Source organism: Sceloporus undulatus, chromosome 1 (assembly GCF_019175285.1).
Source record: "Sceloporus undulatus isolate JIND9_A2432 ecotype Alabama chromosome 1, SceUnd_v1.1, whole genome shotgun sequence".
Taxonomy (NCBI): domain Eukaryota; kingdom Metazoa; phylum Chordata; class Lepidosauria; order Squamata; family Phrynosomatidae; genus Sceloporus; species Sceloporus undulatus.
In genome coordinates this window covers 307,520,806-307,546,465 of record NC_056522.1, presented here as the reverse complement: position 1 = coordinate 307,546,465, position 25,660 = coordinate 307,520,806, and the positions used below count along the sequence as shown (strand labels likewise).

The 25,660-nt window shown below is 40.7% G+C and overlaps 1 protein-coding gene across 2 annotated transcripts in view; it reads left to right on the top strand.

The window, feature by feature from the left end:
- PHF21A (PHD finger protein 21A) overlaps positions 1-25,660 on the top strand; it is a 188,622-nt gene that overhangs the window by 122,635 nt on the left and 40,327 nt on the right. For both annotated transcript variants that reach the window (XM_042452798.1, XM_042452786.1), the window contains exon 6: positions 20,656-20,835. In XM_042452798.1, coding sequence (XP_042308732.1) covers positions 20,656-20,835 — 180 coding nt within the window. The remainder of the gene's footprint in view (positions 1-20,655; positions 20,836-25,660) is intronic.

Here is a 25,660-nt window from a genome sequence, read left to right as displayed (position 1 = left end):
GGACATTGATCCCAGTTCCATCTTTCTTAGATATTAGGAAAGGTGTGCAAGGCAAAAAATGTTGATTTTCTTTCTATCAGCTTTCTTCACTGTCCAGCTTTTACAACCATACATAGAAATAGGAAATACAACCACATGGGCAATCCTAACTTTAGTACTCAGTGATATAGCTGTACACTTCAGGATCTTATCTAGTTCGTTCATAGCTGTCCTTCCAGGTCCTAGTCTTCTGATTTGATCTAATTTGGAAAAGCGGTATATAAATAAACATTATTATTATCATCATCATCATCATCATCATCATCATCATCATCATCATCATCAAAAAGGCTAATAAAAGTGACACCTAGCCTTGACGGTGTGGTGTCTTCCATAAAAAAAATCTTACAGTAGTGACTGATTAGGGTTATATCTATTGCTCCTAATACTTTATTAGGTGTGACTTTAGGTTACCCTGAAGTTCTGTAGTATAACACCAGCACAATGATATCATCATGCTTTATATCAGGGGTATGAGTTGTGCTGCTCTTCAGATTTATTTAACTGCAGCTCCCAGTAATATAGCCAGTGCTGTGGAATGCTGGAAACTGCAGTTCAGCAACATCTGAAAGACCATGAAGGCCACAGATGCTGGCAAAACATCAGAAAGAAAATCTTCTAGAACATGGCCACATAGCCCGAAAAACCCACAAAAAACCATCTGAAAGATCCCTGCCTTATATCTTTCTGTTACCCTAAAATAAAGGGGATAAACCCTACCCTCAAATTAATATTCTGCCCTTTCATTATTCTGCTAAAATGTGAACAGGATTATACTGTGGGTGACTAAAGTTATGTTTGTGTGTATCGTAATTTATATTACTAATCAGGTTAGGGTTTTTTTTAAATGTCTTTATGTATATTTATTGTAAAAACAACACCCTTTATCATTTGGGCGTTATGCAGTAGCATTTCTGCAGCAGTACTCTGATGTGGTGGTGTTCTTAAGTTTAGTATTTTAGATTTGTAGAGTAGTGCAAATTCTTACCTGCTTCAAGTTACACTGGAATGTTTGTAAAGATATTGTATTGTGACCATCTGTGTTACCATAGAAACTGGAGGCCTTCATCCTTGTTATTACAGACAGAAAATCCAGATTGAAATATTTCTACTAGTTCACTGTTGTCATGAAATACAATATTCAAAGAATGTGGCAACTTCATATTTTTAACACTACCCTCCAAATAAATAGAAGCCAAATTTGTAGTGTAAATAGGTGTTCTGGCTTTTCTTTGTGTGATTGCAGCTTGTGGACTGGGCTGTTCACGTAACCCAGAAACTTGTTTTATTATCAGTTTAAAGTGTTCTGAGTGTGATATTTTGCAAATAAGATGTACAAGCAAGTCTCACTGTTGTGAGCTAAATGGCTTTGGATAATTATTACGCATTCCTAGTGTAGGCTTTTGCATTAGAAGCTTGTTCACAGTTTCTCTTTTAGAACTAGAAATCATTTTAAAATTGTAATTATTTAGAAGACTATCCATCTGACAGATGTCTTTACAAGATTTTGTACAACTTTGCATCCTTTGTATAGGGCTGTGCATTCAGCAGTATTTCAGGAATATTAATGCCTGGTCTCCATGACAAAGAATTTCTGAAACTCATCACTAAATGCTGACTGACATAGCTGCCTTTGTGCATTGCTAATGGGGTAACCCCATTCTAAACAACTTGCACATCAATAAAAAGGCAAACATAACCAACAAAATAAGTACAGAAACATTTTAATTTTGTGAGAGAATCATCTTGGAGCAATTCAGTTATCCTAGTTTTTCTATCTAGAATTGCTTCTGTTTGGTTTAAAACACAGAATGATATTTAAAATTTTACTTAACAGTATTATATTGCTATTTTAACCACAGAAAAGGCTTTTTGTTTCAAATCAACCTGGCATTTTCTTTACTTTTTAGTCTATTCTCTGCTATGATTTACATCTCCCTCCAACACCAGGATCCTAATTCCCAGTGCTGAATCCAAAAGTCAGTTGAAAGCAGGCTTGCGAGTCGTATGGTCTTCCAGATGGTGTTGGGTTGCAAGTGTCAGCAGTCCTAGGCAGCACAGCTTAATAGTGAGGAATATCCAAAATAGATATTCAGCAATATCTAAGAGGGACGCACTATTCCTATCCTGTTCTAGTGTGTGTTCTGGGCCAATGGGCCAGATGTTTCAGAATGGTCAAAGTAAAAGTTACCCAAAATACGTTAGAATGTATTTGTTAAACCTGACAAAAATATTTGTAGAAAGATTATTTTATGCTAGAAACAAATTCTACATGAAAACGCTTGAAAAGTACATTGAGGGATTTATAGTCCATTGTTACCAATACTAGGATTATGATACCTAGCCCTATGTCTGTTTTTCATCAGAATTCAGGTATAGGATGGGGGACACGCTGTGGTCTGAGTGCTTGAAAGAAATTTATGGGGTGCATTGGGGACACTATTTGGACTTGTGTTTATTCCCTCCTTAAAAGCCTTTAAGAATTAAATCTGCTCCTGTGTATGTGTTGTGTGCCTTCAAGTCAATTCAGACTTTGGGCAACCCTAAGACGACCCTTTCATAGGGTTTTCTTGGAAAGACTTGCTGAGGGGAGATTTGCTATTGCCTTCCCCTGAGGTTGAGAGCGTGTGACTTGTCCAAGATACCCAGTGGGTTTCATGACTCATCTGGGAATTGAACCCTGGTCTCCAGAATCATAATCCAACACTCAAACCACTACACCACACTTGATGTCAAGCCAGCTCCTATCCCCACCTAAATATACCTCCGTCTGCACAATAGGTTGCTTGGAGTGGTGAGATTTGGTGGTTTATGTTAGCAGAATGTTGGAAAATAGCTTTTATGGAAACACAAGCTTTTTTTAAATGGTAATAAACAAAGATAGTACACAAGGTTGTTTGTCTCTTTGCTTAGAAATTGGTTGTTTATCTCTCTGCTTAGAAATTAAATACTTGCATTTGGTGTGTCTGTGTATGTACAACGAATCTTTGTTTTAATACAATGCTAAGGTTGTCCCCCCCATGTTTTCTTATGTGTAATAATACATTGAAAGAATAAACAAGTGTTTTTTAAAGCATTGCATACATAGTTCAGAATTAATAAAAACACTCTTTATCATTTTAAAAACTGTGGAAATAAAATGAATTCCCTACTCCAATCAGCAAAGAACCAAGAGTTGGTGACAAAACACTGCAGCAGTGCATGGAAATATATAAAACCAATGTCTTCTCCCCTTAGCAACAGAAAGACTTGGTAGCTCGTAGTGGAGCACAGCAGCCGTGGAATACTACAAAACCAGCTATGGCATGGTTGCACTTTAGTGTGCATGTAAGAAGTGGAGAAGTTTGCTCACATTTCTGATGTGGTTTGTATTTATCTAATGCAACATTTCTTTAAAAATAATCACTTGGTTTATATTCTAGATTACGTCTGAATTCTCAGTTTCTCACTTTTTTAGAAATTGAAATCTGTTTAAGAAGGAATCAGCACCTCTCATTATTGTTCATCATGATCATCAGGAAAAATAGCATTCCCGCCATAGAGTTAAGAATTTAGAGGATACATTATTAATGCATCTTTAACAATTTTTTGTCACTGATGTACTCTTGTTGAAAAAGATATAGATAGATCTCATGCTGTTTGTTAACCAGTTTTTTTTATTTAAATATTTTTATTGGGAAGAGCATAGGAGGAGACAATTAAAATTTTTTTGCCTTTTTGTATTCTGGTTAAAGACTTAGCTTTAATATCAGCCAAATCACTGGTGCTTTCTTGAATATATTGCACTGTTTGTTTATGATGAATACTCTTCTGTTGGGAAGTTTTTACAATGAAGAGAGGGCACAGGCAATCTGCATTTCAATATGATGAGTAATATATCAGTTGAAAGCTGTGCATCTGTTTTTCATGTTTGTTTACTTGAGTTTTTGGAAAGTTGAGGAGAAGGAGCTGGTCGTAAGTTTTGCATAATTGAGCTGTGTATGTTTTCTGTTAAGTAACAGAGCTGTGTTTGGCTTATGCTTGAGTCTGAAATATTAAGGTGTTTCTTTTTGTTACAGTTGCTGGTCTTGCAGACTCTGTAGAGCCTTATCAGACATGGACAGTTGCCGCTGTTGTTATGAAAGCACAAGGGAACTCTCATGTAGGAGGTTAATGGAGTGTAATTATAAAGAAAAATGGACTGTTCAGCCACTCTATCTCACTATACCGGTTCTGAGAGTGACAAGTACTTGATCTCTTATAAGCCCTAGAGCCAGAGGTTCAGCCATCTAAAATTATGACAGTGTGACTGCCAAACAAACATATTATGAGATATGTCTGAACAGGATAGGAAAGTTTTCATTCTGTTGTACAGAGGTGTTTTTTTACTGATGGAATTCCAAAAAAGTGCTTATAAAATATGGTTTTCCTAGGTGTTTCCTCCTTTCCACCATTCTGCTTGTCTCATACTGTACTCTTTTCTTTAAAGGAGCTTTTTTCATTACTTGATAAATGTTGTAATTGAAAGATATATTTTCACCCAGCAGTGTTCATCATTTGAATAAGATACGATCCATGTTTCCTCTTCAGATCCCTGTTGTCATGACAGTATACTTTCTGCTGGGAAGAGAGCGGTTGGCTCTTTCAAGACACCATCCTCAAATGGCATTGTAGATTATGTTTCATCAGGCACAAATATGGTGACAGTAGTGTCATCCCTCAGGGACTAGGCTAAGGTTGCCTTAGGCCTGTCTTTTTTGCAAGTGTACAACATAGGGCAGAATGTAATACTTAATAATACTACTGGGAAAAAATCTAGAAAGCCATCAAGACCCCATGCCCCTAAAGCAGTTTAATAATCTCCTACAGACTACACTAACTCATGGTATTCTAAAGTATAGTGTATCACAGGCAAAGAGCAAAAGTAAAGTATCTGAAGAAGAGAAAAGAAAAGAAAGCCCAGAAGACTCCCCAAAACTGCTGAAATACAAGGAAATTCATACCATCCATGGTAACTGTTAAGAGATAGGCTTTAATGGACTCAAGTCCACTTCATTAGATGTATGAGACATCATCTTCAGTTGCAGACACATAATTGTCAGTCTTTCCTTTTGAAAAATAATTGTCTAGAGTTTCGTTGTGGTGATTTTTGGAATGGGATTCCTTCTTTTAAAATGGGGGCTCTAAAGTAGTTTGGGTGTGTGTACATCCTTCTAAGTCACTCTTGGTATCTTGAAATCCATATTTTGCTTTTCTGATTACTATACAGCTTTAATTTCACTAAATAGCATTATTTATTTATTTATTTATTTGTGTCTTTCATTTTCCTTAACCTAAATTAGCTCACCAAATAATTTTTAATACAGTAGAATCCTATCATTTAATAATGTTTAGCCCATTTTTTCACCTTCCTAAGATAACCCATTAACTGTAATGTCTGCTTTAAAATTCACTCTTTCTATGACCTTTCATTCTTTTCTTGTGTGTGTAGGTTTGTGCAGATACTCAGTTTTCATAGATGCCAGGCCATATGTGGTCACAGTCTTCCAGATCATAGAATCGTAGAGTTGGAAGAGACCACAAGGGCCATCCAGTCCAACCCCCCTGACATGCAGGAACTCTCAATCAAAGCATCCCCAACAGATGGCCATCCAGCCTCTGTTTAAAGACCTCCAGGGAAGGAGACTCCACTACACTCCGAGGGAGTGTGTTCCACTGTTGAAAAGCCCTTACTGTCAGGAAGTTCCTCCTAATGTTGAGGTGGAATCTCTTTTCCTGGAGCTTGCATCCATTGTTCCGGGTTCTGTTCTCTGGAGCAGCAGAACACAAGCTTGCTCCCTCCTCAATATGACATCCTTTCAAATATTTAAACAGGGCTATCATATCACCTCTTAACCTTCTCTTCTCCAGGCTAAATATCTCCAACTCCCTAAGTCGTTCCTCATAGGGCATGGTTTCCAGACCCTTTACCATTTTAGTTGCCCTCCTTTGGACACACTTCAGTTTCTCAATGTCCTTTTTGAATTGTACCCAGAACTGGACACAATATTCCAGGTGGGGTCTGACCAAAGCAGAATATAGTGGCACTATTATTCTCTTGATCGAGACACTATACTTTTACTGATGCAGCCTAAAATTGCATTGACCTTTTTAGCTGCCCCATCACACTGTTGACTCATGTTCAATTTATGGCCTACTTGGACTCCTAGATCCCTTTCACATGTAGTCTCATTCAGCCAGGTGTCCCCCATCCTATATCTATGCATTTCATTTTTCCACGCTAAGTGCAGTATCTTATATTTCTCTGTGTTGAATTTCATTTTGTTAGTTTTGGCCCAGATTTCTAATCTGTCCAGGTCATTTTGAATTTTGATCCTGTCTTCTGGAGTATTAGCTGAGATGATGCCTCACCAGAAATATGGCTTTAATTTCTCCCTCCTTATCAGAAAGCGCTCTTTCTCTTTCTCTCTTTCTCATACTCAGAAGGAGACTTGATGTACAAGTTATAGCCACAGTTAAAATCATAATTTTACTGAACATACAGGCCAAGCAGTTTTTTTTACTGCACATGTACTGAATGCTAAAAGTTCTTGTTGAAAATAACATTGGGTGAAACTTCCAGTATGGATAATAGAGAGGAAAGGTCGCTTGTCCCAGGTTTTGAATAATTTCATTTGGAATGTTATGTGCACAAATACTGAAAATGATAAATACAGTGGTACCCCGGGATACGAATGCGCCGCCTTACGAAATTTCCGGGTTACGAAAAAAATCCATTTAAAAAAACTGTTCCGGGTTACGAAGGTTTTTTTCGGGTTACGAAAAATTTTTTGGTGCTTTTCGGCGCTATTTCACACGAAATCGCGGCTTTTCCCCATTAGCGCCTATGGGTTTTTCGGCTTGCGAAGTATTTCGGGTTACGAAAGCGGCGGCGGAACGAATTAAATTCATAACCCGGGGTACCACTGTACCAGCATGCCTACACTACAGTGTGAAACAAGTTATTAAACAAAAGAAGCTTCTTATAAAAAATGAAAACCTAGGAAAATAATACTTTTATGCAGATAATTTTAACAATCAATATACAATTAAAACTAGAATTGTCTTTCTTGCGACTTATGGAGGAAGAATTGGAAAAGGGCTATGGGAGAATAACGTAGTACGTGTCCATGGCGGTAAGATGGCTGTATGCTCAAAGATGGATGCATACAGTATGTTTTAAAAATGTGAATGAGTTAGCAGAAATGGATAGATTAACTGTGCTGGTCAGAGAGAATAAATTAGTGACATTTTTAAAAGATTGGAAAACTCTTGACAAACATTTTGGGGAAGAATGGAAATGAACTGATGATAGTTGGGTTTGACAACTGAGATTATATATAGAAGAAACCCCAGTGATGCAGTGGTTAAATGCCGGCATTGCAGCTACAACATTGTGAGTTCATTCCCAGGGCTTCAAGGTCCGCTGAGCCTTTCGTAGGACAGTAAAATGCGTGCTCAGCTTGCTGGAGGCAATTGCTAACAGATTATAAACTGCATAGAGTGCTGAGTTTTCCTAGTATGGGAACCAAGATGGTTTACAGGGATAATAAGACTGATGCAAAAGCTTGATAAAATGTTAAAATCTCTTTTCTCCACAGAAGACAGAGGTCATGGCAGAATCAATATTTTGAGGAACTGAGAGAAATAGTCAGGGTAGGCTGATATTGTACAGTGGGACTTCAGTATCTGTCGAGGATCCGTTCTAGACCCCCTGTGGATACCAAAAACTGTGGGACCTCAAGTAATCCCCCATTGTCCACATAAGCCCCTGCTGTCCTGATGTTGCATTGTGCCTAATGGTGTCATGCACACCTCACCATTGGGGACATCTGTGGATGCTTAAATACATGGTTGGCAAGTCCGCATATAATGAGGCCCCACTGTAATCATCATCATCATCATCATCATCATCTTTTCCATCTCTCCTCAACAACTGAGGCAGGGTTTGTTGTTAGCTGCCCTCAGGTTGGTCCTGATTCATGGCAACCCAGTGGATGAGACCTCTTCAAAGCTCCCTTTCATCAACTGCTCTATTTAATTCCTGTAGTTTCATGTCCGTGACTTTCCTAATTGGACCTAGCCATTTGGTGTGTGATCTTCCTCTTTTTCTACTACCCTCCATCTTTCCAAGCATTAGCGTCTTTTCAAGTGAGTCATGCCTTCTCATGATGTGGTCAAAGTATGATAGCCTCATTTTCTTTCTTTCTTTTTTTTCTGGTTTTCTGTTTTTGTATTATTATTATTATTATTATTATTATTATTATTATTATTATTATTATTATTATTTCTTCAGGACAGCAAAGTTACATGTTACATGTACAGTATTAGACACATTCATAATCTATGTGCATTGTTTTCTCTTATTCAATTATTGCAAGTTTATATATATTTCTAACATCATGTATTTCCGAAGCATTATTCTACCTTATCCATGTAACTTATATATTAAAGATGATGCTTTGTTCTATCCTGCATTTTACCATAAATCCCCAATATTATTACTATCTTCAATATAACATTCTTCAAGTCCGGATTCAATTTGTTTGAGCTGTTTTTTTATCATATTATCCTTGTGATCATAAATTTTGTTCATTCCGTAGTCCTTTTCCTTATGTAATAATTATTTCTTACTGCATCTAAACCTTGCAACCTATCTATAGTACCTTCAGGTTCATTATATTACATTTGTTGTAATTTGAAACTGTGATACCTTCTTATCCTGGTCATATTTTGTTATTTTATATAATTGCTTACTATTCAGTTGATTACTTGTAAAAGAGATCCTCTTGTCCCTTTAAGTTGTTTATTATTACTTTAACAGTTATAAATGTGCAGATCTACATGTATCTTTTAATCAATTATCATTACATATAGTTCTTATTAAGACTTCTTTTTATATTTCTCTCGTCCTTCATTTTTATAACATCCATTCTTTTTTATCTACAGAAGTTATTAATAATATCCATTCCTTATTCCATCCTTCTTTCCATTTACCATTTATCATCATCATCATTCTATCAAGTTCAATCATTTCTAGACTTTTCCTCAACCAGTCTTGTACATTGGGTGTTTCAATTTGTTTCCATTTTTGTGCGTAGGCCAGTCTGGCAGCGGTAATCAGATACAAAATAAATTTTAAGTGCTTCCTTTCTTCTTTACCCTCTATTATATTTAATAAAAAACTTTCTGGATTAAAGTTGATTTGTATTTGTAAAATTGTTTGTATATTTTTATGCATTGTTTTCCAGTATTTGTTCGCTGCTTGGCATGTCCACCAGATATGATATAATGTTCTACTTTCACTTCTACATTTCCAACATTTATTTTCTACATTCTTTTTTATTTTTGCCAATTTGTTGGGAGAAAGATACCACCTGTGGAGCATCTTGTAATAGTTTTCCTTTATATCTGTGGAGAGAGTAAATTTTAAATCCTGTTCCCATGATCTCTCCCATTTCTCCAAGTGAATGCTATAGCCTAGATTTTTTGCCCATTGGATAGTACTTTATTACTTCTTGCTCCATTTCTCTTTCTAGAAGGAGTTTATATAATTTAGATATCGTTGATTTTTCTGACTTTATTAAGATCATATCTAGTTCCTTTTCATCTATCGAAAAACCTTCTTGTTGCTTGTCTTGTTTATATTTTTCATTAATTTGTTTATATGGGAACCAATAACAGATAAAGCCTTCCTTCTCTAATTCCATACTAGATTTCAATGTGGGTTCTTCTTTATCCCATTTTATCAAGTCCTTATATTTTAGAGGTGTTTTCAAATTTGTTGCCAGATTAATTCTCCATGCTTCTTGAGGAGAGAGCCAATTTGGTATCTTATTGTAGAATTTGGTTTTAATTTTTCCCCAGGTTGTTAATAATGATCTTCTAATTATATGATTCTTAAAATCTTTATTGACCTCCACTCTTCTATACCACATGCAGCCATGCCAGCCGTAAATTATGTTGAAGCCTTCTAAATTCAGTGTTCTCGTGTCTTCCAGCTTCACCCAAGTTCTAATCCATTCAAGTGCGCAGGCATAATAATAAATCTTTAAACCTCATTTTCATCACTTTGGCAAGAGTTCTGATTTGATCTGTTCAAGGACCCATTTGCTTATCTTTTTTGGCTATCCAAGCTCTATTTATAAAGCGTTGTAAATTTACACAGCACTGTACATACAATAAATTAAAATAGGTTTACAAACCTGCCTATGGCATACATTCTATGAAAATAATTAAACATAATACATAGTAATACATTTTAACAGTCAAACAATAAAATATAGCAGACAGCAGATTAAAATAACATAGGATAACAATCACGTAATGTCTGGGACCGCTTCCCTAAACAAACTAAAATTCCATCCGAGAGAAGCTGAGGCCAGAAGGCTCCTGAGACCAGCACTTACCACCAGCCCTGCCTTCTGCTGTGCTATAAAACCTGCAAGCAGAAGAGACTGAGGAGGCAAGAGAAGCTGAGGGCCAGAAGGCTCCTAGAATCCAGACTGAGAGAAAGGAAAACACCTCTATTTTTTTTTTAATGTTTAATGATTATATTTCAGTCAAGGAATGAGGGATGGAATTATAGTTTGTATTGCTTATGTAAATTGTTTATGTATTTTATGTACTTGTTAATATATTTTTTCTCCCTAAGGTAGAGTTGATTATTGTTAGTTGATTATATGTTATTATGCCTTGTAGTGTGTTTTGTATTATTCATATTTTTCTTTTCTTTTTTATCTTAGTACTATGTTATTTTTGTAATTTGAATTTATTTAATATTGCTTTGTTTGTGTAATTTTGTTTAATGTTTAGTGATAGTTGTGTTTTAGTTAAGAAATGAGGGATGGAATTTTAGTTTGTATACATTATGTACTGTTTAGGTAATTTATTTATTTGCTTATGTAGATTGTTTATGTATTATGCATTTTTATGTAATTTTGTAAACTGCTTTGATCTTTTTGGAAAGGCAGTATATAAATAAAATACTATTATTATTATTATTATTATTCCCTGAACAGTATTGTCTTTAACTCAGTCTTGAAGCTTGTTAAAGAGGTGATGACCCGTGCTCATGGGGGAAGGAGGTTCCAACAGTGAGGGGCAGCAAGTAAAAAGGGGAGGATCTGGGATGGAGAAGTGAAAATCCTTAGCTGGGACAGCAGTCCTTGACTACTAGTATGGAAGGCACGAGTGGGAAGTTAAGGAGAAAGAAGCTCTGATAAATAAAGAGGGCCCAAGTCATCAACAGAAGTTTATAACGAATACGGAAAGGGAGGAGGAACCAATGGAGGGATAACAATAAAGGAGCAATGTGATCGAAGTGGTGAGCAGACATGATAATGTGTGCAACTGAATGCTGGTCAGAAATTAAAGGATGGAGGTGATAAAGAGGAAGTCCTGCCAGAAGGAGGTTACAAAAATCCAGTTGTGAGACCACTAGGGCATGGACCAGAATCTTGGCAGCAGGGGCCAAGAGAAATGGTCAGATTTTAGCAATATTATAGAGAAATAATATGCATGCCTTGGATAGGGCCTGGATCTGGGGAATACACAACAGGAAATCTTTAACACTCTTCTACAGCACAACATCTCAAATGAGTTTATTTTTTTCCCCTAACTACTTTCCTATCCTATCTGCTATCCTATCCTATCTTCTTTCTTCACTGTCCAGGTCTCACATCCCTACATAGTAATGGGGAATACTGTGGCCTGGACAATTCTGACTTTGGTGCTCAGTTTATATCTTTACTCATTAGGATCTTATCAATTTTTGTATACCAAAGCTGCCCTTCCCATTCCTAGCTGTCGTCTTATTTCTTGGCTGAAATTTCCATTCTGATTGATGTTTGATTGTAGGTACGGGAACTGTTTCAAATTCTTCTGTATCTATGTTGAACTTACATATTTCTTCCATGGCTGTTATTATAGAATCATAGAATCATACATAGAGTTGGAATAGATCACAAGGGCCATTCAGTCCAACTCCCTGCCATGCAGGAACTCACAATCAAAGCATCCCCATGGCCATCCAGCCTCTGTTTAAAAACCTCAAAAGAAGGAGACCACACACACACTCCAAGGGAGTGTGTTTCTACTATCGAACAGCCCTTACTGTCAGAAAGTTCCTCCGAACGGTACAGGAATCTCTTTTCCTGTACCATTTTCCTGTACCAGGAAAAGAGATTCTACAGGAATCTCTTTTCCTGTAGCTTGCATCTATTGTAAGGTGTTCTAGTCTCTGGAGCAGCAGAAAACAAACTTGCTCCCTCCTCAATGTGACACCCCTTCAAATACTTAAACAGGGTTATCATATCACCTCTTAACCATCTCTTTTCCAGGTGAAACATACCCAGCTCCCTAAGTCTTTCCTCATAAGGCATGGTTTCCAGGCCCTTCACCATTTTGGTGGCCCTCCTCTGGACATGCTCCAATTTGTCAACATCCTTTTTGAATTATGGTGCCCAGAACTAGACACAGTATTCCAGGTGAGGCCTGACCAGTATTCCAGGTGAGGCACTATTATTTCCTTTGATCTAGACATGATACAGTGCGCCTGTGTCATACGCAGGCACGCCATACACAGCTTCCATCATACACTGGAAGCCGCGCCGAAAAAAAGCCTCCCACACCCCAAAAGGAGTAATGGGGCACATGCCGCGGGCACAAGCCCCATTGCTTCTTATGGGGCTTGAGCTTCCGCACTTTTTCTTAAGCGGGGGGTCTGGAATAGATCCCCCACGTAAGAGAAGGGCCCACTGTACTTCTATTGATGCAGCCTAAAACAACATTAGCCTTTTTAGCTGCTGCATCACACTGGTGACTCATGTTCAATTTGTGGTCTACTAGGACTCCTAAATCCCTTTCACACGTAGTTTCATTCAGCCAGGTGTCCCCCAACCTATATTTATGCATTTCATTTTTTCTACCTAAGTGCAGTATCTTACATTTCTCCCTATTGAAGTTCATTTTGTTACTTTTGGCCCAGCTTTCTAATCTTTTTTGTTTGTTTGTTTTCTTTATGTTCATCATTAGGCCTTCATTTGCACTTACATCTTTAACCTTCTGTAGTAATTGTTCCAAGTTTGTGATGTTTTCCACTAGTAATATGGTGTCATCTGCATATCTTGGAATGTTGATATTCCTTTCTCCTATCTTCTCCTCCTTCTGAATCTAACCTTCTTTTTTATGATGTTTTCTGCATACAAGTTGATCAAGTATGGTGAAAGAATACACCAGACCCTGACCCCTTTGCCAACTGGGAACCAATTTGTTTCTCCAAATTCTGTTCTGATGGTAGCTTCTTGTCCTGAGTACATATTCTCATCAGGACTATCAAATGTAGTGGCATTCTCATATCCTTTAGAGCCATCCATAGCTTTTTGTGATCTATACAGTCAAATGCTATAGTCTATAAAGCACATGATTTTCCCCCTGGACTTCCTTTATATTATATTATAATAAATAATAATAAAATTTTTATTTTTATACCGCCCTTCCATAGATCAGGGCGGTTCACAGCAAATATCAATAAAACACAACATATACATTCAGGTTAAAACAATTACACAGCAGCAAAATAAAACAGAATAAAACCCCCGTTAGCCAGTCCTCTTTGCCACAGAAGAGGAAGGGAGGCCCACTGGACTTTGGTTGGGGAATGCCATCTGAAATAGAAAGGTTTTTAGGTCCTTTCTAAATTGGGCCAGGGTGGTGGCCGAGCGGAGCTCTGTGGGCAGCGTGTTCCAAAGGGCCGGGGCGGCGATGGAAAAAGTCTTCCTCGTGGTAGAGGTCAACCTAGCCCCTGGCACCCTAAGTAATTGCTGCCCAGATGTTCTGAGGGTGCGGGACGGAATGTACGGGGAGAGGCGGTCCTTCAGGTATCCTGGGCCCAAGCCATTTAGGGCTTTATAGGTCATTACCAACACCTTATATTGTGCCCGGAAGCGAATAGGCAGCCAATGCAAGTCTTTAAGCATCGGTGTAATATGGCTGGCCCTGGAAGTTCCAGTGACCAGCCTGGCTGCCATATTCTGTACCATTTGTAGCTTCCGGGTTTGGTATAAGGGTTGCCCCATGTAGAGTGCGTTGCAGAAATCCAATCTCGAGGTTACCAGAGCATGTACTACCGTTTCAAGGTCCCTCTGGGCCAGGTATGGGCACAGCTGGCGAATGAGCCGAAGCTGATAACAGGTGTTCTTGACCGTCGCATTCACCTGAGCAGTCAGGTGAAGCGACGAGTCAAGAAGCACCCCCAGACTGCGCACGGAGTCCTTCACAGGGAGCATGACCCCATTCAGGACAGGTGGAACTACCGCCATTCCTGGACCAGGGGAACCTATCACCAGTACCTCTGTTTTCTCTGGATTCAATTTGAGTCGGTTTTCCCTCATCCAGCCCATTACTGACTCCAGGCACGCCACGAGAGGAGAGACGCCATCCTCAGTCACTGCATCAGTCGGAGACATAGAGAAGACTATTTGGGTGTCATCAGCGTACTGATAACCCCGCGCCCCATGTCTCCGGATGATCTCTCCCAGCGGTTTCATGTAAATGTTAAATAGCATGGGAGACAGAATGGCTCCTTGAGGGACCCCAGTTATAAGGGCCCTCTCATCGGAGCACACATCTCCCAGCTGCACCATCTGGGACCTCCCAGAGAGGTAGAACCGGAACCACTGGAGCGCAGTGCCCCCGATTCCCACCTCTGCTAGGCGTCCCAGAAGGATACCATGGTCTATGGTATCGAAAGCCGCTGAGATGTCCAAGAGCACCAACAGGGACACACTTCCCCTGTCGATGCCCAGACGGAGGTCATCGACCAAGGCGACCATGGCCGTCTCAACCCCGTAACCCGCCCGGAAGCCAGTTTGAAATGGGTCCAGATAATCCATTTCATCCAAGACCGCCTGAAGCTGGATTGCAACCGCCCTCTCGATCACCTTCCCCAAAAATGGCAGCAGCGAGACTGGCCGATAATTATTATGTACCAGGGGGTCGAGAGAGGGCTTTTTTAATAAAGGTTTTACTATGGCCAATTTTAGTTCAGATGGAAATTGCCCATCCCTCAAAGATGTATTAATAATCCGGCGTAACAGTAAAGTTACCGCCGGTCCCCCCTGGGCCGCTAGCCATGAGGGACAGGGATCGAGAGAGCAAGTTGTCTTCCAAACACTTCCGAGGATCTTGTCCACATCATCGGTACTTACCAACTCAAACCGATCCAGTTTAATAGAGTCCACGGAGGCTCTGGACACCTCTACCCTAGGTTCTGCTTGAATGTCGGCGTTAAGACCTTCGCTTATCCGAGAGGTTTTATCTGCGAAGAAGTTATTAAATTGGTCGCAGCAGGCGTTAGAAGGTTCAAGGATCTGGTTCGGGGCAGGAGGGAGCTGAGTTAGCTCCCTGACCACCCTGAACAACTCTGCTGGACGCGACTCCGCGGACGCGACACAAGCACCATAGAACGAGTTCTTAGCTGCTCGTATCGCCTCTCCGTAGTCCTCTAACAGTTGGTCTAGGAGAGCCTTGTCGTCTAAGCAAAGGTGTTTCCGCCAACGGCACTCTAGCCGTCTCAGTTCCCGCTTCCTTGCCCGGAGATCTTCAGTATACCAGGGCTTACGCTTGGAGGCGGGCCTGAGAGGACGCTTGGGAGCAATACTGTGTATAGCCCTAGAGAGACCGGTATTCCAGATACCAGTCAGGGCATCAACAGAGTCGCCGTCACTTCCAACCATGTATCCCTCTAAAGCTTCCTGGAACCTTTTGGGTTCCATCAGCCTTCGAGGGTGGACCATCCTAACAGGTCCACCACCCCCGGGGGGGATCTGGGTAGAGACCTTGATTTTTGCCTCCACCAGGAAATGATCCGTCCATGACAGGGGGGAAATATTAGTTACTTCCGCCCACGGATTTTCCGCATCCGAACAGAAGACCAAATCAGAATGCGTAGGACCCATAATCAGCTGGGACAGGCCCATGGCCGCTATGGTATCCATGAATTCCCAAGCCGCACCGGGTGGAACATAGCTGGCCGTGAGGGGGATATTGAAGTCCCCCAGGACAAGTAGCCTGGGCGTCTCCAGCATCAGCTCAGCAACCAGCTGTGTCAGCTCGTTAAGGGAATCCATTAGCGCACGGGGTGGCCGATACACCAACAGAATCCCTAGACTGTCCCTCGCCTTTAGGGTCAGGTAAATACACTCAATATAGGACGTCTGTCGGATGTGGTTCCTGGTGAGGGACAAGGTGTTCCTATGTATCAAGGCCACACCCCCCCCCTCGCCCATCTAACCTGGGCTGGTCCTTCACCGAGAACCCAGCAGGCAGGGCCTGAGCCCACACAGCGTCTCCTTCAGGCCCAAGCCAGGTCTCGGTAATGCAAGCCAGATCGCAGTTATGATCCTCCAACAAATCATGGAGGATGTGGGACTTGTTGTTAATCGATCTGGCATTGCACAGGAGCAGCGACAGGGTTTGTGGCACGGTTGGAGTGACCCTCAGGTCCCTTAGGTTAGGAGGGGGACAGGAAGGGGAGATAGATATGATGCATCGATCTCGCCTTCCCCTGGAACGCAAGTCCCTTCTCCCACCGCCATACCTCCCCCTGCCCCACACTACCTCAATGGGAGCTCCGCTCGAAACGATGTTATCCCCCCCTCCCCAGCCCATGCATCCCCCACATCCATAACCTCCCCCCACCCTTCTCCAGCAATTGAAAGAGCAGAGGTTAGCCACCTCAGGCATCCTTTGCTCTATGGCTAACACACAGCCTCCCTAAGCCAGATAAAAACTGCGCAGTTGCGCAGCTGCGCGGTGGTAGCGCTGCGGAGTCCTGCAGCAGTCCCCTTTCCAGTCCCTTTCCATTATATTAGCCATCATACGTTTGCAGTGTGATCTTCCTTTTCTGAACCCCACTTGTACTTCTGTGATTTCTCTCTCTATGTATGGCTGGCATCTGTGCTGCGTAATTTTCAGTATAATTTTGCTTGTGTGGGAGATTTTGTTTTCCATATTTTTTTTTGACATTTTAGTTAGTGTTAGTGTTGATTATGTCTGTGTGTTTAATTGCAGTTTAATTGGAATATCATCTGTTCCTGTTGACTTTTCTTTTTAGAAATTGGGGTTCTGTCCCTCAACTTCCCACTCTACTACATGCATCTGAGGGAGTAGGCTCAAGTCTACAGAAGTTCAAGCTACCTACCAACTTTTGTCTCTTTCATTTGGTCTCAAAGGTGTTACAAGATCACTTTGCATACCGATTTTCCTGACTAGCACACTTGTGTCTGAATTCTACCATTAATTTCTTTAGTGCCCTTCTAGCATCAATTTTACATAATTATTACAAAAAAAGGAATGTTACTCCTTACTTCCCCTTCTCCCCCCTTAAAAGTGTACATTTGGGTTTTTTTTTAAAAAAAAAATCTAAAACATAAAAACATGCCTGTTTCCTTTAAGGTGAACGTTTAAAAATAAATATGAGGGCAAGGTGTGGTGTTCTTTACAGAAGGCCAGAGTGGGTAGCCAGAAAAACAACTTTTCCTACTCATAATGCTATCCCTTTGCATTAATAGATGAGCTCTTGGCTCTTCTGTAAAAACAAGTGCAACTTTTCAGGTGTTTCATTCTCAGTTTTTCTCCACAGATTTCATGGGCTTTCTTTCAAGGCCTGAGAGAGGAAAAACTTTGAATATGATGTGACTCATTTGACTCCCACTCTGCCTAGTTCCTGTTCTGATTGGTTCACCCTTTCTATTGCTGCCTGGCTCTGGAGTGCTCTAGCTTACCCTTTTCCTTCTTTTCTTGTTTTCCTGCTGTTCTGTTTTGTGGTTTAAAAAAAACAGGTGGGAAATTAATTCTAGCATTCTGCAGCTGGTTTCCTTGAACTAGTGAATGGCAAAAACAAAACAAAACAAAACCCCCCAAAACCACACCCTTATCCCTGAACCTCAGTGATGCAGCTGTAGAAAAGAGAAAAACATGCCTTATTTTTCTGGGTACAGTAATTTAGTCTCCTGTGTTGTTAATAGGTGGGGTTAGTGTTTGGCAGGTGTAACTGGTTTCTGTTCTATTATTTCCTCTACATTTCTTTCCTTTCTGGAAATGTTTCCATCTCTGCTTTCTGACATAGCATTTTAAATAGCTTGACAACACAGTTGTGTTTCAGATAGTAGCCATAAATGACTGATCAGTGGTTGGATGTATAAATAAACTAAACATGGAGCAGATTTCTTTACTTGCTGTTAACCCTCTGTATTTTAATTTTCATATCTAGATTTTCAGATTATCTAGACAAGTAAGTTCAGTAGATAGGAATCCATTCAAACATAGACCAGATTTTTATCGCCATTTTATCAGGTTGCCTGATAAGAATCCTCTTTAGGTTAGCAGGCAAGGAAGCTTTTGTTAAGTGGAAGAGAGAGATTTCTGTAACTTCATGGTGCCATTGTATTACAAATGATGAACGCTACTATGTGTGGATAAGTGTGCTAGCCAAGTAAGCTGGAAGCTTAATGCCCTTACTTGGAGTTCTCAAACAAGTGACAGGTGTCTGGAAGGTAAAAAAAAAACTTAGTCTGAAGGGGATTAGAAGGCCATGATAGAAGAATGCAGTGAGTGGTCAATGTCTGAGCAGTTTTAATAATGGACTATTGAGGAGTATGCGGGGGAAGGAATAGAAGGTTTTGGTAGAACAAGTATTGCTACATCATCAAAACACAGGTCTGTAGTACATATGAATGGGATGTTGTAATAACTTAAGGCAGTGGTTCTTAACTTTTTCTTTAGCAGGAACCCCTTTTAAAAATGTTGTTGCTATCTACCCCCTCCAAGATCTAACTCAAGATGATGATAATGATGATAATAATAATACCCAAACACTGAAGTGTTAACATTTACACCACGCATTAAACTTTCTCCGAGAGGTGCAGGAGGGGAAAGGAAGACTTTTTCCCTTTCCCACCAGTTTGCAGCTGGAGCAGTTTGAATGGCAGTGTGCAGGCCCAACTATCTAGTCTTGGCCCCTGTCATGTGGCCACTCTGCTGAGGGGAGGAGGTGGGTTCAAAAACCCAGAGGTGGCAGGTTTGAACAGTAAATCTTCTCCTTGTACTCAGTAGCATCCCCACTCCTGGAGTCACCCAGAGTGGGGGAGAGGGCCCGGAGGAGAGGGCCCGGGGGGCAGTGCACTCGGCTTCCCTTGGGCTGCCCCATCCCTCTCCTTATGAGGTGAAGGATGGGACAGCACAGGGGGGGAGCATGCTATGCCTTCCTCAGGGTGCCCCATCTCTCTCTCTCTTAATGAAGAGAAAGGAAGGGACAGCACAGGGGGAGTGCACTCAGCTTCCCTCAGGCTGCTCCATCTCTCTCCTAATGAGAAGGATGGGATGGCATGTGGGGAGTGTGCTCGGCCTCCCTTAGGCTGCCCCGTACTCCCATATTTTAGGGTGAACTGTGAAATACCAATAGTCTGGAGCGGAGAGTCTTCATTTAAATGTACTTAATTTGTAGCTGTTGTTTTATTCTTATCATATTTCTTGGTTCCTGGATTTGGCTCTTTGCTTTCAAATGCAGAATTCAGATTTGAAGTACCCTATATTTGTTCTGCCTTTAGACAACAAACCTCTGCTGCATTCCCACTAACCTCTTCATTCGATTTCTGAAACCAGTTCAGCAAACACAGTGGTGCCCGCTATGTTTGCACCGGTTTCAAGAATCGGCAAGGAAGCGACAGCTGTAGCTTCCCCGCCATGTCTCCCCCCATCCTCCAGGCCATACCAGGGGTGAAGGAGAGGCCGGGGCGGAAGGAGAGAGGCAGGACAGAGGACGGAGCATGGAGGTATGGCCAGGAAAGTCGCTGCCATTGGGAACCAGGGCAGATTCAAATCCAATTCAATTCCGCCTGTTTCCAATGAGGCTGAATCGATTTATTTCCAAATAAATCGATTAAGCCAAAAAAAAAAAACCCTCCCCATTTTACCAACGTCTTTTTGATGCGGGTTAAATGGGTAAAAATGGGTAAAAGCCATTGCTTCCCTTTTTGAATCACTTCAGGGATTTGAATTAAGTGGGAACCATGGTGGTTTAAACCAGATCATTTGAAATCACGATCCAGTTTAAACCATAGTGGGAACAAGGCCCTGATCTTTACCTTTGTCTAGGTATATAAGAAGTAATTTGAAACACTTCAACCAAGTTAGCCACCCTAAAACAATGTGTCTCATTACCTTACTGTTAGATTCTCATAGAAAACTGAATGAATGCTAAACAGCTCTTTTATGAGCATATCTGCTTTAAAACACACACTAGTTGGAGAGAAAGCTGACTGTTCTGACAGGTATTGTTAGCCATTAAGGCATTCAGAGTTGCTTGTTCTGGTGTATATGTGTGACATGTCCAATTTCCATGTTGCCTGACAGCTATACCCCCATTATAAGGCTGAAGGGGCAATGTTGATACAGATGGCTTGATCAGTAATTTAAAAAACAACAGCAGACAGTAAATTGTGTTGTAGTTTTTACACTGACATACTTGTGTATTAAAACTTAATGTAATTTCTTCTCTTATTTGTGTGTGTGTTTGTTTGTGTGTTCCCTTACTAGAAAAGAGTGGTTGAACAGTTGCGGAAGAATTTGATGGTAAAGCAGGAACAGCCAGACAGTAAGTTTCAAATACAGCCATTGGCACAGTCAGAAAATAAAATACAGACACCACAGCCACTACAACAACAGCAGCAGCAGCAGCAAACCACTGCAGCCTCTCCAAACCTGATTGGATCACAGGTACAGTGCTTGAAAGTGTTGCCCCGGTATTCTTTACTGAATGAAATGTATTCCACTGTATCGAATATGAAATCTTTGCTAAGCTTTTATGAGTTAGCAAACCCTTTCAAATAAGTGAATTGTGCTGGAATTCAGTTAGACTTTCAAATAAACATTTCTGAAAGAACATACATAGAACTTGCAGAGCTACCGGTAAACAAAAGCCCTTTATAACTTTTCAACTTAAAATGCCTTATTTTTCTCCCTCTGCCTCTTTCTTAAATTAGAACTTAAATATATATTTCTGGTTTTGAAGTAGCAGTATTGGAAATTTCTTGAGTCTTGCATGGTATTTTTTATTTTTAAGGTTCATTAGGAACCACGTAGTCTAGTAATGTTCTTTAAATTTGCAGAATAACAGCATGCATATTCAAGATCTCTTAACAGTTTAGGCCCATGAGGGTGAATCTATGGCACATATGCCACAGGTGGTACGTGATGCCATTTTGTCCAGTATATGCCAAGGAGAAGGAGGAACAGGCGCGCACATGCTGTTCCTCCTCCTCCCTGCCGTTTTCCAGTCTCCAGCTGTCTCTCTGAGACAACTGGAAGCTGGGAAATGGCACTAGGGAAAAGGAGCCACAGGTGAGCACCTCTGGCTCCTCCCCCCAGCCTTCTCCCAACATTCAGCTCCTTCTTCGAGACAGTTGGAGGCCATGAAAAGGGTGGGGGGAGAGGGAGCGACCGATGTGCACCAGTTGCTCCTCCCCAGAGACCTTTCCCGGCCTCCAGCTATCTCTGGAGGGACAGCTGGGGGTAGGGAAAGGTCCAGGAGGAGGAGGACCACGTGCCCCTCCGGAGGCAGCTGCGGGTCAGGAAAGATCCAGGAAAGCGAGGACTGGGCATATACCCACTCCTCCTCTTCCCCACGGACCTTTCCTGACCCCCAGATGCCTCCAGAGGGACAGCTGGGGATCAGTAAAGGTCCAGGAGGAGGAGGAGGAGGAGGACTAGGTGCATGCCCACTCCTCCTCCCCATGGATCCTTCCTGACTCCTTTCTGCCTCCAGAAGGACAGCTGGAGGCAGGGAAAGGTCCAGGGAGAGGAGGACTGGGTGCGTGCCGACACCTCCTCCTCCCCACAGAACTTTCTTGTCCCCCAGTTGACTCCAGAGGGACAGATGGGGATCAGGACAAGTCCAGGAGGAAGAGGACTGGGCACATGCCACTCCTTCTTCTCCCACGGACTCTTCCTGACGCCCAGTTGCCTCCAGAGAAACAGTTGGGGATCAGGAAAGGTTCGGGGGGAAGAGGACCAGGTGCATACCCACTCCTCCTCCACCTCCCCATGAATCTTTCCTGACCCCAGCTGTCTCTCAGAGATGGCTAGAGGCTGGGGGAAGGGCAGGAGAAGGAGGAGCAATGGGTGCGCTTCTGTTGTCTCCCCTCCTGGACCTTTCCTGGCTTCTAGCTGTCTCACAGAGACAGCTAGAGGCTGGGAAAAGGGCGATGGGGGGGGGGGAGAAGTCACACCCAGAAGCCCCACCTTCAGAGGGTGGAAGCTTCGCCCCTGGCATGCAGCCCCACCTTCAAAGGGCAAAAGCTCCACCCCCAGCGCGCAACCCCAAAAAGCTTGGCCGTCACTGGTTTAGGGCAACTGAGTGTTGAGTTAATGTGCAGGGCTTTAGGAACAGAAGTGCTTTTTTGGATCAGAGTAAGGCTTACCTTGTTCAGCATTCTTTACAAGGTTCCCAATCATTCACCAGAGATTAGTCATTGAACCACTAGTAGACTGCCATCAATCTTCACTAACCCCTGACTTAATAAAAACCTCCATCATAATGTGTTGAAGTCAAGCTTTGTTCTTCCTTTAGATAAACATAGTGCACCAAAGAATAGTCTGTATGATTTACTCTGTAATCGGTATGGGAAATATGTAGTCCTACAAATATTGTTGAACAGTCCTAATCACTTCTCATTGTTAGATATGCTGACCAGGGCTGAAGGGTATAGCAATCTAACAACATTCTGTGATCCACCTGTTCTCCATCCCTTTTCTGTATAAATAGAACACAGTTCTCAGAATAGAGCATTTCCAACTTTTATTTTTCAATTATGCACAAGAGAACATTTTTTTTCTATTAAAACTTTCTATCCAACTTATTTTACTTCAGCAGAAAATTCTTACCAAGTATTATTGAAGCTCTCTCATTTAAACAGAAAAGGTTTGTATGTTCAGAAAAGTATTTTGTCTTTTTAACCTGGAAAATATTCTTCATTAGAAAATAATGTGGAATTGTATTCATTTTTAGGTTTTGTAGAAATAATTCCCATCTCCTTGTTTAGCTTATATGCCATTGCTTTAACCAAACTAGTAAAAAAATAAAGCCAGAAAATTAGAAATAATAACATAATGGCATTCAAATTGTAAACAACAACAACAAAAAATATAAAGAACTCCCACAAAATTACATTCTGATGCTGACTAATTATTCAGCAACACAGATCATAGTCCCAGTTTAGAGTATGTGAATCAAGTTGTTTGTTTGTTTTGCTGTTGCCAGAACAAAAATATCCAAGAAGAAATCTCCTTGTTGCTATTGGTTAAGAGAATTTTTTCACTATTGCTGCTTGATCCAGTGTTTGTAATATTACAGAAAGTATATTCCCATAAATAATGCAGGAGAGCATGTGGTGAGGAATGTCTTCTCCCTATAAATACAGTAATGCATATTCATACAGTCTGTAATGGCCAAATGCATTTCCTTTTGTCTCAGTAAGTTGGAAGTTCAGCTTTAATTAAAATGGTGATAGATCTAGTGTGTCATTCTCTAGGAGGTCCTAATGTGAGGCATCTGGGAAACCAAATGTATTCTAGTTACCACCTAGGAGATGCAAGGACATGTGACATGATGTCAATAAAAGAAGCTACTGCCTGGCTCTACCACCAGTTGCTTCTTTGCCTTGCTCAGAACTCCTTTAAAGCTTTCATTCCTGAAGACCTCTTCTGTAAACTTGTAAAATCTTCCATTTATAGCTCATTACAGCTTCTTTATTCCAGTGTCCTCTTCTTTATCTGTCACATTCTTTGTTTAAACAAACAAAACATTTTCCTTTTTTGTTTTGCATTTCTGTCTCCTCATAGTGCCTGACATTAGAAACAAGATGAATCTTCCAATAGCAAAAATCTGTCTCAGATGAGTGAGTAAGATTAAAAACCAGTTTGCACCTCTGGAATTTCTCACTCCATATGTGGTTGTAGTCTTTGCTGTAGAATTTTGAGCATGACTTTGGGAAAGAATGCAATGATCCTGTAGTTATTGCAGTCTTTTGTGTCTTTGTTGGGAATAGGAATGCATATCGATCGTTTCTAATCTACAGACCATTGTTGTTTTTCATATTTCTTGGCAGATTTTAGTTAGAATTAAAGTAGATTCTGTTTCTGTAAATTTTAGCAGTTCTCTTGATATGTAATCTTTTTCTGGTTATTTATACCTCCCAATTGCTCTGAGTACAGCTTCACTTAGCTTTCTAAATGTTGGAGTGCATCTGGTATGATTCTTCTTCCTATGTGACAGTCATTCTTTCCTCTCTTTTATATAGCTCTTCTATGTATTGTTTCCATTGTCTTTTTATTTTATCTTGTTTGTGTATTAAGATCCTCTGCTGATCGTAGATAGCCAAGTTTACAGTTAAGCAAATGGACCACCTAGTGACCATGAAGTTGGCATTCCATCTTCTCAATTGGCCACAATCAGTCCCTGTGAAGGACTCATCTAAGGAGGGAATGTTCAATTCAGATCATTTTCTCTAACCAAGTCATGCCCACATTGAGTCTACACCCAGGAACACAGCTCCATAAACTATTTCTCCATTGGCCCCCACTGTCTTTTAAGAGTCAATTATGTTTCCGTAACAGAAAACAATGAGCTCTCTCTCTCTCTCTCTCTCTCTCTCTCTCTCTCTCTCTTTTGCCATGTTTTTAAGCAGCTTATTAAAGGAATAGGATGGTGTCTTGCTGGGAATCATAGCACAGAATATTAATCTCAGTAAATATTTAAACATCTCTGTAAAGGTTCTCTTCACATCCTCTCATTTATATAGTATGGTGTATTGATTTGCGTGTTGGATCACAAGTCTGGAGATCAGGAGTTGAATCCCTGCTTGAGCATAAAAATCCACTGGTGACCTTGGACAAGTCACACTCTCTGAGCTTCAGAGGGTGGCAATGGCAAACCTCCTCTGAAGAAAGTTGCCAAGAAAACCCTGTGATAGGTTTGCCTTAAGTCAAAAATGGCTTGCAGACACACAACAGACAAAGACTTAGGCAGAAGGATGTCAGTGTTTTTTGTTCCAGGAACATCTCTGAAAACCTGATGATGACTTGGTCACTTTGATACCAGGCTCAGTCATCTTGCTCAGCATTAATATTCTTTTCAATAGATCTCCCTCTGAACTGTTGTGTCACACACTGTCTATATGGCAGTCAAAATACATGAGAACATTTTAAAAACGTCAAAATACACGAGAACATTTAAAAAACTTCACATTTAAAAAACATTTCTTTCTGTCTGAGCTGTATTGCTAACTGTTATCTGTGGTGAGCAAAAGCTATTATTATTATTATTAACCTTTATTTATAAAGTGCTGTTAATTTACACAGCGCTGTACATACAGTCTTTTTAATTGGATGGTTCCCTGCCCTCAGGCTTACAATCTAAAAAAAAGCTATGTAATAAAACTGTTGAGAGAGAGAGAAGACTAAAGGGACCAAATGGATTTAGAACTTGGGGTTTTCTGTCTCGATTAGCTGACATGAGGGAATAACCCAGTAGCTGTGAATTGCT